Genomic DNA, 12,965 nt, shown 5'->3' with positions numbered 1-12,965 from the left:
CCATTTATTTGATCTATCTGTGCCCTTCTGATGCACCTGTTGCTGTATTTTATGTTCTTTTCATAGTCCTTCACTTCCTTTATCTGGTCAGGATTCAGTAACCTCTCTCTAACATGATCTTTCAACCACTTAAAACAGTGCAAGGAACAGGAGATACCCTTTCAGCTATCAATAAGTACCTCCTTGATGCAAAGATCACTGAAGTTAAAGGAAAGACTTCCATGGATTTTATTAGACTTTGGATGGGGCCCATACAGCGCACTGGGCTGGAAATACGGGTTTACTCCGAAAACGCTGGAGGGGCGGGGTAATGTTGGTGTTTGGGAAAGATGTTGGCTGAACTGAGCACAGGAAACGCTTATTTTCAGCTCAGGTGGGAGGCGATGGAGAGCAGTCCCTCTCCTCACCGGCCCTCCCGCACAGCCCCAGTCTGAAACCCGCCCAGCTGCGCCGAACGCCCGCAGCGTCGGCGCCAGTCGCAGCGGGGGCGGACACGCTCTCCCGCTTACACCGAGCTCTTCCTCAGGCCGGGCCCACGGGCTCAGCGCCGCCCTGAGGCGGCTGCGGCTGCTGCTGAGTGCGGAACGTCAGCCGGGGCGCTCCGGGGCCCCACCCGACCCCCTTCTACCATCGCCCCGCGGCCTCCGGCTCCCTCCCTCTGTGCCAAGGGGAGGCCAGCGGCTTCGCATCCTTACCGCGCATGCTCACGGCTCCGCCGGCGGGCGCTACCCGGGAACTCTTGCGCGGCGGAAGCGAGCTGCGGTCGGACCCGATTAACACGGGACGCCGAGTCCGTGCGCGAAACAATCCTCCCCGCCCCCCGCCGCCCCTTCCCTGGGTTCGCGGCAGGGCGCGCGATGTCGGGCTTCAGCCCCGAGCTGATCGATTACCTGGAGGGGAAAATCTCCTTCGAGGAGTTCGAGAGGCGCCGAGAGGAGCGCAAGAGCCGCGAGAGGAAGGTGAGGGACCCGGCCGCTCCCCTCAGGCGGCGGGTGGCGGCCGTTCCTTGGCCCGTTAGTGCCGCCCCCGCCAGGCCCCGGTGCCCCTTCGCCAGGAGGCTCCGCCCACGCTGCACCGTGGCCCGGCCCGGCGCGTGTGCACACTGCGGGAACGAGGGGAGTTCAGGGTGCAGGGCAGCGGGGTGGGGGGATGAAGGGGGGATGGCCGGGGAGGGTGCAGGGCAATGGCCTGAGGGGAGGGGGGGGGATGGCCGGGGAGGGTGCAGGGCAATGGCCTGGCCGGGGAGGGTGCAGGGCAATGGCCTGAGGGAGGGGGGGGGATGGCCGGGGAGGGTGCAGGGCAATGGCCTGAGGGGGGGGGGGGATGGCCGGGGAGGGTGCAGGACAATGGCCTGAGGGAGGGGGGGGGATGGCCGGGGAGGGTGCAGGGCAATGGCCTGAGGGAGAGGGGGGGGTGGCCGGGGAGGGTGCAGGGCAATGGCCTGAGGGGCGGGGGGGATGGCCGGGGAGGGTGCAGGACAATGGCCTGAGGGAGGGGGGGGGATGGCCGGGGAGGGTGCAGGGCAATGGCCTGAGGGAGAGGGGGGGGTGGCCGGGGAGGGTGCAGGGCAATGGCCTGAGGGGCGGGGGGGATGGCCGGGGAGGGTGCAGGACAATGGCCTGAGGGAGGGGGGGGGGATGGCCGGGGAGGGTGCAGGGCAATGGCCTGAGGGGAGGGCAATGGCCTGGCCGGGGAGGGTGCAGGGCAATGGCCTGGCCGGGGAGGGTGCAGGGCAATGGCCTGAGGGAGGGGGGGGGATGGCCGGGGAGGGTGCAGGGCAATGGCCTGAGGGAGGGGGGGGATGGCCGGGGAGGGTGCAGGGCAATGGCCTGAGGGGAGGGGGGGGATGGCCGGGGAGGGTGCAGGGCAATGGCCTGAGGGAGGGGGGGGGATGGCCGGGGAGGGTGCAGGGCAATGGCCTGAGGGGAGGGGGGGGGATGGCCGGGGAGGGTGCAGGGCAATGGCCTGAGGGAGGGGGGGGGATGGCCGGGGAGGGTGCAGGGCAATGGCCTGAGGGGAGGGGGGGGGGATGGCCGGGGAGGGTGCAGGGCAATGGCCTGAGGGGATGGCCGGGGAGGGTGCAGGGCAATGGCCTGAGGGAGGGGGGGGGATGGCCGGAGAGGGTGCAGGGCAATGGCCTGAGGGAGGGGGGGGGGGATGGCCGGGGAGGGTGCAGGGCAATGGCCTGAGGGAGGGGGGGGGATGGCCGGGGAGGGTGCAGGGCAATGGCCTGAGGGAGGGGGGGGGATGGCCGGGGAGGGTGCAGGGCAATGGCCTGAGGGAGGGGGGGGGATGGCCGGAGAGGGTGCAGGGCAATGGCCTGAGGGAGGGGGGGGGATGGCCGGGGAGGGTGCAGGGCAATGGCCTGAGGGAGGGGGGGGGGGATGGCCGGGGAGGGTGCAGGGCAATGGCCTGAGGGGATGGCCGGGGAGGGTGCAGGGCAATGGCCTGAGGGGATGGCCGGGGAGGGTGCAGGGCAATGGCCTGAGGGGAGGAGGGGGGATGGCCGGGGAGGGTGCAGGGCAATGGCCTGAGGGGAGGGGGGGGGATGGCCGGGGAGGGTGCAGGGCAATAGCCTGAGGGAGGGGGGGGATGGCCGGGGAGGGTGCAGGGCAATGGCCTGAGGGGATGGCCGGGGAGGGTGCAGGGCAATGGCCTGAGGGGATGGCCGGGGAGGGTGCAGGGCAATGGCCTGAGGGGATGGCCGGGGAGGGTGCAGGGCAATGGCCTGAGGGGATGGCCGGGGAGGGTGCAGGGCAATGGCCTGAGGGGATGGCCGGGGAGGGTGCAGGGCAATGGCCTGAGGGGATGGCCGGGGAGGGTGCAGGGCAATGGCCTGAGGGGATGGCCGGGGAGGGTGCAGGGCAATGGCCTGAGGGGATGGCCGGGGAGGGTGCAGGGCAATGGCCTGAGGGGATGGCCGGGGAGGGTGCAGGGCAATGGCCTGAGGGGAGGGGCGGGGATGGCCGGGGAGGGTGCAGGGCAATGGCCTGAGGGGAGGGGCGGGGAGGGTGCAGGGCAATGGCCTGAGGGGATGGCCGGGGAGGGTGCAGGGCAATGGCCTGAGGGGATGGCCGGGGAGGGTGCAGGGCAATGGCCTGAGGGGATGGCCGGGGAGGGTGCAGGGCAATGGCCTGAGGGGAGGGGGGGGATGGCCGGGGAGGGTGCAGGGCAATGGCCTGAGGGGAGGGGGGGGTGGCCGGGGAGGGTGCAGGGCAATGACCTGAGGGGATGGCCGGGGAGGGTGCAGGGCAATGGCCTGAGGGGAGGGGGGGATGGCCGGGGAGGGTGCAGGGCAATGGCCTGAGGGGAGGGGGGGGTGGCCGGGGAGGGTGCAGGGCAATGACCTGAGGGGATGGCCGGGGAGGGTGCAGGGCAATGGCCTGAGGGGAGGGGGGGGGATGGCCGGGGAGGGTGCAGGGCAATGGCCTGGCCGGGGAGGGTGCAGGACAATGGCCTGAGGGGGGGGGGGGGGATGGCCGGGGAGGGTGCAGGGCAATGGCCTGAGGGGCGGGGGGGATGGCCGGGGAGGGTGCAGGGCAATGGCCTGAGGGGCGGGGGGGATGGCCGGGGAGGGTGCAGGGCAATGGCCTGAGGGGCGGGGGGGATGGCCGGGGAGGGTGCAGGGCAATGGCCTGGGGGGATGAGGCAGGGGAGAGTCCGCTGCACTCCCAGCAGCAGATAGGGCACAGATAGGGGATGCCCAGCAGGGTATAAAAAGCAATGTAGACAGTGAAACAGCTTAGGCGAATAGAGTGCCTTATGTTCCTAAGTCCCCTGGGTGTTTAGCTTACACACATTACTACATGCTCAAGCAGTGCCTATCACATCTACACTGCTGTTTTTGGCAGTGTTGTGTCCCTGCTGCCAGAGCGTTTCCATGCCAGACTGACAGTTCCCAGCTGTGGAGAAAGGCGCTGTCAGTGGGAAACTGTTGGAGCCTTCCCCCAATGCCAGCGCCTTTCCCCATTACTGTACCTCCCTGCTGTCAGAGCCTTTCACGTTGGTGTGTAGATATGTGCTGTAGTGACAAGTGTGGGCGTAGCCTGACTTCTGCCGTGGCATGTAGCTATGCATGTAGTGCCTGTGCTCTATGTGCCAGCATAAGTGTGGACATTGTTAATCCATGAAATATTTTGTTCACTTTCAACTTAATTTATGATAATGAGATACATGTGAGAAATTACTGTTATTTGATACTGGTAAGATATGACTCTTGTACATTGCCATGTTTCTGGAAAGACAAGGGAAATTCTTGGTGAGTGGAGCCCAACACCATAAGGAAGGGCAGTTCCTTTTGCAGAGTGGGTAGGCGTCTGGCTCTGAAGAGAATCTTGGTCTCCCTGGCAAGAATGCTGGTTCCCACACTGCAAAGTCGGGAGGGGGTTAAAATTGGAGAAAATGAGAATTATACTCCAGGTTCCCTCGGGGACATGAAGGCCAAGCATTTTTCATTCCCATAATGGGATAAATATAATTTTGTACGCATACAAAGGTTTTGTTTTGATTCATTATTCATGGCTGTAGCTTTTAAGGTGTTTCTAGATTTGCTAGCAGGAGTTGTTTTATTTTATAAACATGCTATTTTTGTAGACTAAAAACTGTCCCTCTTACTTTATAGGCAATTTTTGTTTAGTTAATGAAAAGAAACTTAGATTATGTTGGAAATTTGGAACATCTGATCTTTTCTATTTCTTTATGTATTTTCATGATACAAGAAGCAACGCCTTCAAACATTATTGAAGTGCTCTTTTCATTTCTTCATTTATTTGTGTATTTTCCACTATATCCCAACTACAGTAAATAGGAGAGCCATTGCTGTGGGCCACTGAAATTGCTGTTCCACACAAAAATACTTTGTTCCCCCAGAGGAGGCCTTACTGGTTAGGAGAGCATTTTAATCCAAATTTCTCACAGGTATAACAGATTGTTTCAAGAAACTATTAATTGTAACATCTAACTATGTAGGGGTTTCAGCATTGCATTTAATTTTAGACAAAGGAGGCAAGCTTTTAAAAGCATTCATGATGTTTGTTTACAATTTTGTTCACTTGGATAGTCACACCTCATTTTTTTGTGAGATGTTGGGAACCGTATAATCTTATTCCAGTGTACTTCGATACAAGCAGTATTCTTCAAGAGACTTCAGTCAAAACTAATGTAGGACAACAGTGAACAGTCAGAATATTGAGTTCACTTTACACTGGTGCGAACAGAAGTTTCTTATAATCAATGTTGGTGCCTGTTTTAATGGAATAATATAGCATCTGTTCCATCAGCAATGCAAAAAGCCAGAAACCCATAGTCTAAATGCCAGTAATTATAAATACAGGTGGAACAGTAAAATTAAATTAGTAGTTGTACTGCAAACCTTGTAGCTAATTTTGATGTCTGTAGGATGGAGAAAGTGTACCTACTGAGGAAAATACGTATGACCCAGATGCTCCATCTACATCTGGAAAAGGATCTGGTAAATCCCAGAGTTGCAATGAAACAGAAGGTACGTGTCAGTATGGTGGCTTAACTGTAGAAATGTAAAAATCACAGTATTTTGTTGCTGAAACCATGTGTTCTTTGATAGGTAACTGTCAAGGCTGATTCCCCACTCTGGCACTTTTAGTGCAGAAGGTCGGGGCCCGCAAGGATTCTAAAAATTACTACTGGCCACTCCAGGCTTGTATTAAACTCCCAAGGTTACAGCTTCTCTCTGACCTTGGATGGGTAGATGCTGCCACTACCCAAATGCAAAACTCCCTTTTTACTCAGGAAGGCGCACTTGGGAATTCCTCCGTGTGGGGTACTCTCAAGCCCTTTCATGCCCCCCTCTGGGGAAGAGCTGAGAAAGAAAACAAAGGAAATCAGCTGTTTCCACCAGCTAATTAAACATGTGCACAAACCTGTTAGGACACAAAAAAACGCAATCTTGTTCTTAAAAAGAGTAAATTTTATTAAAAACAAAAAGAAAGAAAATACATCTGGAACTTAGGCTATTGCTAGATTTAAAAAAAGCAAATATAATAAGTATCAAGAATGGTTTTCTTGAGATCCAGCTTAAAGGTTACAAGCAAAACAAAAGCATCTGGGGTTAGCACAGAGGAGTCCACAAACCCATAAGAAAAAAAGAGGTAAACCTAATCGTATCTTTCTAGACATTTTCTGATCTACTTACATATCTGGCGTTTCAAATTGAGTAGTTTTAGGTATGATCTGTGATTTCCATACCTGGTTCACAGCTTTTTACAGCATAGCTTCAGCCCTGTTTTGCTCTGTCCCCTCTCTCCTGAGAACAACAGACAGCCAAAAGGGAAGTCTTGTTTCAATTTTAAAAAGTTCTCGCCTTCCCATTGGCCCTTTTGGCCAGGTGCCCACTCACTTCCCTTTACCTATGCATGCAGTCAGACTTTTTAACCCTTTACAGGTAAAGCAAGTAGAGAACAGCTATTAACAGGGATTTTACAGCTAACTGGCTGGCTGGGTGTCCATAAAATGTAGCTCCCCCCACCCCTTTCATTTATCACAGTGACTTTTAAAAACAGTTTACAGTTTGCACAATTAGAGAATGTAAGTATGAAATGGTTGTTCTCCATCATATCCAGGCTTGCCATTGCACCGGTGGGTGCCCTGTATCTCCAAGAGGCAGGCTCAGTCAATCATGGGGAGGAATTGGGAGAATTATGGGGGTATCAGCAACAACAATTGCAATTCCATCTGCACGACCAGCAGTATTTTAGACCTGCCTTAAACACCAACACACACTGATTCATCAGGATGTGTTATAAATCTGTTCTGATTCTCTTCAACCAGGAGAAACGACAGATGGGGTCAGTAAATCCGTCCATCGGGTCTTCGCTTCCATGCTTGGGGAAAATGAAGATGAGGAGGAGGAAGAAGAGGAAGAGGAGGAGGAAGATGAAGAAACCCCTGAGCAACCCACAGCAGGAGATGTTTTTGTATTGGAGATGGTGCTTAATCGAGAGACCAAAAAAATGATGAAAGCAAGTATTTGCATTTTAAAATTTTCATGTAGTCTGCATGATACCACTGAAGCACAGTGAATAAATGTTGTCTGTAGCATCATTTTAGAGACATGATGCTAATATTTGAAAACTTAACTAAAAATGTTATACATGATGTCTCCTGATCCCTTTTAACTGTTTGATTTGTTTACATGTCTGTATATTTTAAAAGATTCCTGCTGGTCCCTGAGTCAGTTTGTTGACTGCGCTTTATATAAGCTTCCTTTGGCTGTCATTGAGATCTGTCATGCTTGGGTTTTGAGCTCCATGTGCACTTACCATCCTCAGGTTTTGGTTTAACTGAACTGTTTTTGTTGCAGTAAGATTTCACCTAAGTCACAATTTCAGCTGAAGAGTCCTCCTCTTTTATCCCGGCTTGGGGCTGCTCATATAAGGGCACTTGGTTAAAGAATAGGGGAGTAATTTTTAGTTTTTCTATAATTAGATTTTAAACTTTTATAAATGGATGTGGGATTACACGGCAAGCTACCAAAATTAGTTCTGACAGTTTTATTAGTTGTAGTTCAGTGCTACTGAAACAAATTTTAAATAGTTTATATTTGTTTAACAAAAATTACAGATGTGATTGATTCCTCTTGAATTTGGGCATAATAGAATAGGGCTGGCATTTGAGCAGTCCAAAAATAATTGGACAATTGACCAGTCAAATATTGTCAAGTAAAGCCAAAAATGGTCAAATATTTTAGAGCACTAATTTATTAGAATAGTTACAAAAAAAGAGTAAGGCTTTAGAATCTTAAGTGGGCTTACCCTTAGATGCTTATGCCTAATTACAACCAAGTTACTTAACTGACTTATTTTAACTCCGGAAAATGCAAAACACAATGAAATGTGGTAATAATAAAAGAGAGAGTGACACCATGATGTAATCTAAAAGGTAGGCCACCGCCTATATCAGGGCATTCTTGCTAGAGTATTTGACAATGTTTGACCCTGGTGAAATAATAAGCAGTCAATTTGATATTGTTTGACTGGTCAGCTGATCAGCTTGCCAAACCTATTATGGTATATTTATATTTGTTTCTGTTATAATCTTTCAATTTAGGAGAAAAGGCCTCGCAGTAAACTTCCTCGAGCCCTGAGAGGACTCATGGGAGAAGCCAACATTAGGTTTGCTCGAGGGGAACATGAGGAAGCTATACTGATGTGCATGGAAATCATAAGACAAGGTACTTCAATATTTCATGGGAGTGTGTGAGACTTAAATCTTATTCCTTTTGATGGCTGGTATATTAATCTGGAATTTATAGTATTCATCAAGGAAACTGTAAAAATTAACTGTGTTGCTTCATTTAATATCAAATACTGCAGCATAAGGAACTGATCTATTTGTAAATGGTCAAATCATTAATTTGGTATTAGGAATACTCTTAGCTCATCTTTAAGCATTCTCTCTCTCTCTGTTGTTGTTGTTGTTTTGTTGTTTGTAAAAGAAATTAAGACCCTGATCCTGCAAAGACTTATGCCCTTGCTTAGCTTTAAGTACTTAAGTGCCATTGACTTTGCAGAATTGGGGTCTAAATGGGTTGTAGAAATAGTTTGCTGTATGGATAAAATACTGTGTAAGATTTAGTCAATTTGTTTAATTACACATAAGATGAACTTGGAGATTGTCTGAAAGTTTCTTTGTTTCAACAAATTAATTGAATATTTCATATACTTCTACTGTGCATTATTTGCAGAATCCTAAATTATTTTATTTCAGGTTGGTTAATGAGTATTTTTGTCTTTAATAGCTCCTCTTGCTTATGAGCCATTTTCTACTCTTGCCATGATCTATGAAGACCAAGGTGATATGGAGAAATCATTGCAATTTGAGTTGATTGCAGCTCATTTAAACCCTAGTGACACTGAGGAGTGGGTTAGACTGGCAGAAATGTCACTAGAGCAGGACAATATTAAACAGGCCATATTTTGCTATTCAAAAGGTAATGTAATGACTATTTTACTATTCCTTTGTACTTGTGGTAATTTTATTTGATAATGTAATGATAATCATTTGATTTGCTTTAGCTATCCCGTTCCGTTTTCTGTTCGCTGAGACTGTGGTAACATTGTTTAAAACTGATTTGATCTTTGTGTATAGGCATGTCTCATTCTACAAGGTCTGAGAGTTTTTCCTTCTTATTAAAAGTGTGTGGGAATATTAAAAGTCTATGGATGATTGAGCAACCCCTTTTGCTGTGTTTGGGAGAAGATAAACATCATAAATTTATATATTTGAAAGCATTACATTAGTAGCTAATGTACATACTAGAGAAGTCTATTGGATTTGGAGTATTCTAGGAGATCTTTCCTCAGGCTGCAAATATTGTTTTCTGTACTATTTTTCTTATCTTCTAAGATGATACTGACACTTGTCACGGGTTTTATCATGTATGATTCAGGTGGATAGTCAAGCACGCATAGTGAGCCCAGACTTGCATTTGTCTAAGCTATGTACAGTACTGACTACTTGTGGTTATTGTCGTAGCTCTGAAGTATGACCCTACCAATGTCCGTTATCTGTGGGAGAGATCAAGCTTGTATGAGCAGATGGGAGACCATAAAATGGCAATGGATGGCTATAGACGTATCTTAAATCTTCTGTCCCCTTTTGATGGAGAACGCTTTATGCAGTTGGCCAGGGACATGGCGAAGTAAGTTCTTTTGCCAATAGCATGACTTGATTTTCCAAGATTGAAAGAAATCTGATTAATTTAAGCTTATTCCCTTTGCCCTTTAGAAAAATCATTGGGAATTTCTTCTTGTGACTTCTACAGCCTTTAAAATAATGCTCTTTCTGCAGAACCTAGTTAGTTCAGGAGCCATGCCTGAAATCAGGAACTGAAGCAGTTTCTGAACAGTATTACATATCCAATAATTAGTGCTGAAATCAACTGTTTGATTTATTCAGCAAGTCAGTTACTGCTTTGTGTGCCTCAGTTTTCTCATCTGCAAAACAGGCTGAGAATAACTTATTTCATCTCACAGAGGCCCAGCGAGGCTAATTCTTTAATAATTTAAAGCCCTTTGAGATCCGTGGACGGGAGGTGGTATATGTATGCAAATTAGTGTTGTAACAATATTAGAGTTTCAGCTGAGAGTACCTTAATACAATAAAGCCTGCTAACTTGGTTACGGGACACGGGGGAAGGGGTGGGGGAGAGAGAGAGAAGGCAAGAGAAAGCGATTTATTGGGTTTTTAAAAAGTTAACATGTAAGAGAAAAACTAATGATAAAATTCAGTTAGTCAAATGGTAAAAAATTATCACAAGGTTGAAAAATCTGTTCTTTTTTACTTAAAAAAATCCTAACTTGCTCTAATAAAAATCCTCATAAGGAGGAGAAGACAAATAAAAGGGACACGGGAACGTGTTAAAAATCCATACAATTTTTTGGGTGAATCTTAGTTGACTAATTTTCATAATATGCGTAGCATTGAAAATTATCACTAATATCTCATACCCATATTTTTATAGGAGTTACTATGAAGCCAATGATGTCACCTCTGCTATTGAGATAATGGAGGAAGCCTTTACTAAACATCAGAGCCTCATCTCCATGGAAGATATTAATATAGCAGCTGAACTGTATATCTCCAACAAACAGTATGACAAAGCTATGGCGGTATGACAATGAAATGCTTTTGTGTCAGGTTTAACCGTTCTGTGCCCTTTAGAAGGGCAGATTTTATCTTTAAGATTTTGAGCAATATAGTTTTTCCAGTTTTGTGATAGTTCAGCAAGTCTAATACTTTAATATTCATTACTCCAGTCTGTCAGTAAATTAGCATTGAAATCAAGTTTGATTTAATCGGTAAGAGGCAACAGAAGATTTGTATGTTGTTTCTTGGGGAAGATTTTAAAAATGTGATTTTCTTCTCCTTAGATGTATTGATCTGGGTAACCTGATGAAGCCAAACAGTCACGATCTGTGTGTCTGTGACACATCAGCACAGATCATTCATAGTTTAGGGCAAGAAGGGAACATTAGATCATCTTTATGACCTATAATACATTACAGGCCATTACACCCAGTTGTTCTTTTGTTGAGCCCAATAAGTTATGCTTTAGTCAAAGACACCCAGTTTCAATCTGAAGACCTCACAACTTGAAGAACACCACTCCCCTCAATATTTTTTCAAATGGTTAATCACTCACTGTTAAAAATTTATTTCTAATTTGAATATGTTAGGCTTCAGCTTCATGCCATTGGTTCTTGTTATGCCTTTCCCCACTTGATGAAAGAGCTTGTTAGTAGCTGTAATTTTTTTCCCATGAAAGTATTTAAACACTGTAATCAAGGCATCTCTTCTTTTGGTAAGCTAAACAGTTTGAGCGCTTCTCTGTCTCTGACTGGTAAGGCATTTTCTCCAGCCCTTCAGTCATTTTTTTGGCTCTTTTCTTCAACTTCTCTGGTTTTTCAAGATTCTTTTTAAAATGTGGAAACCAGAATTGTATACATTATACCAGTATCAGTCTCACCTATGCCATATGCAGAGGTGAAATCACCTTCCTGCTCACTACTTCTCTATGGAAGTCTAAATATTTTAAATCAAGACATTAACTTATGGTCTATTAACATATGGTCCAGACTCTGGGGGGAAAAAAAATTGAAAAACCCTATATTAACTCTTTTTTGCATGGGTTACTCCAGCAATGACCATGTTGTGAAGCTGTTTACCTAGAACAGTTATTTTATGTTGATTTTATTGTTTCTAACAGGACATGAATTGCTCTTCCATTTTTAGGTTATTACGGATTTTTCAGGAATTGTAGTTTCAAAGAAAGTGACTGAACAAGGCCCTTCTGAGGAGAATAAAGGTAACTGGCAAACAAGCAGCTAGTACGATGCCATGTATACCAGTATCTCCCTTGTAGTGCATGTTCTTTTGAGCTATTCAATACTTCTAGATTTTTCTTGAAAAGTTCTTCATTGTTGTAGGTGACACATGGTCTATTAAACTTTTTATAGTAAATTAATTTTGCTCATGAAAGCCAGTTGGCCACTTTGATGTGGTGACTCATTAAACCCATGGGCTGCTGTCTAGGTTATAATATAATAGGTGGCTAGTTAAATTGCTAAAACTCCCACTGAGGTTTTCAGATCAGATGATTTACTTTTCTTAGATAAATAGCTTTTGAAAAACACTAATTTAATAGCATCTTGACTCAAATATCTGTCTTTATACTAAATGAGATAAAACTAATTATATTCTTTTTAAACCCTACCTGTGCAATTACAAATTCAATTTTGGTTTATGCAGATATATAAATACTAGTTTGGGATCATAAATTTGCTTCCACATGAAAGCCATTGCTTGGTTCTGAAAATGTTTGTCTGCTGTGCTTTTAAGTGGTTTATCAAGCTGAAAAATTATTTTTTTTTTTAAATAAATAAAAAAACTAGCTCAGGCCAGTAGTATTTATCTGTGGCTGACCAGTTGGTTTAGCAGTGAAGTCCAAACCCAGTGCAAATATAAGACCTAGTCCTGCGTTCCTTTTTCAGGCAAAACTCCTGAAAAATCTTCTCACTACAAAACATAAATGAGGAGCAAAACTATTACGAATCAAAAAATAAATGCAGTTTATTATGTCATGCCAAATCACATAGTTATTAGGACAAACCTATACAATCCACTAGAAGCTTACTTTCCCTTTTTCCTTTCTCAACTTTTTAAAGCCCTTATCACTGTGCCATCTTTTACAAAGAGGCTTGTAACTACTTTTCAGTAATTAACAAAAAGCTACTAATCAAATGTAGACACCAAATTAAATAGTTTTGGATTCACTGAAAACTGCTAAAGAGTTTAATCTGATTTTTGTTTCCTGTCAGACATGAAAGATGTAGTGGCTGTTGTGGAAATTCAGGAGAGTCAAGTGGCAGTGATCGACTACCAAGATTTTCCAGCTGAGGCCAGCGCTGTTTGTAAGCAATTTAATTCTG

General features: G+C 46.7%; 1 protein-coding gene and 1 long non-coding RNA gene across 5 annotated transcripts in view; one reads left to right on the top strand and one right to left on the bottom strand.

Moving 5' to 3' along the window:
* The window catches only part of LOC142068569 (uncharacterized), a 30,928-nt gene extending 29,928 nt beyond the window's left edge, over window positions 1-1,000 (bottom strand). For 2 of the 3 annotated variants that reach the window (XR_012664433.1, XR_012664434.1), the window contains exon 1: window positions 891-1,000. This is a non-coding gene — a long non-coding RNA (uncharacterized LOC142068569). Of the gene's footprint in view, window positions 1-695; window positions 765-890 lie in introns of those variants that run through there. The other variant, XR_012664435.1, reaches the window with a different exon arrangement.
* Window positions 449-12,965, top strand: part of GTF3C3 (general transcription factor IIIC subunit 3) — a 30,081-nt gene continuing 17,564 nt past the window's right edge. The window contains exons 1-9 of one of the 2 annotated variants that reach the window (XM_075118039.1): window positions 449-959; window positions 5,398-5,500; window positions 6,805-6,995; window positions 8,083-8,206; window positions 8,774-8,965; window positions 9,511-9,676; window positions 10,499-10,646; window positions 11,770-11,842; window positions 12,855-12,947. In XM_075118039.1, coding sequence (XP_074974140.1) covers window positions 858-959; window positions 5,398-5,500; window positions 6,805-6,995; window positions 8,083-8,206; window positions 8,774-8,965; window positions 9,511-9,676; window positions 10,499-10,646; window positions 11,770-11,842; window positions 12,855-12,947 — 1,192 coding nt within the window. In that variant the 5' untranslated portion in view covers window positions 449-857. The remainder of the gene's footprint in view (window positions 960-5,397; window positions 5,501-6,804; window positions 6,996-8,082; window positions 8,207-8,773; window positions 8,966-9,510; window positions 9,677-10,498; window positions 10,647-11,769; window positions 11,843-12,854; window positions 12,948-12,965) is intronic. The other variant, XM_048870314.2, reaches the window with a different exon arrangement.

The sequence above is a fragment of the Caretta caretta genome, chromosome 11, assembly GCF_965140235.1.
Source record: "Caretta caretta isolate rCarCar2 chromosome 11, rCarCar1.hap1, whole genome shotgun sequence".
NCBI lineage: Eukaryota > Metazoa > Chordata > Testudines > Cheloniidae > Caretta > Caretta caretta.
Note: the sequence above shows the minus strand (reverse complement) of the source record. Positions and strands in the feature narration are given on the sequence as shown.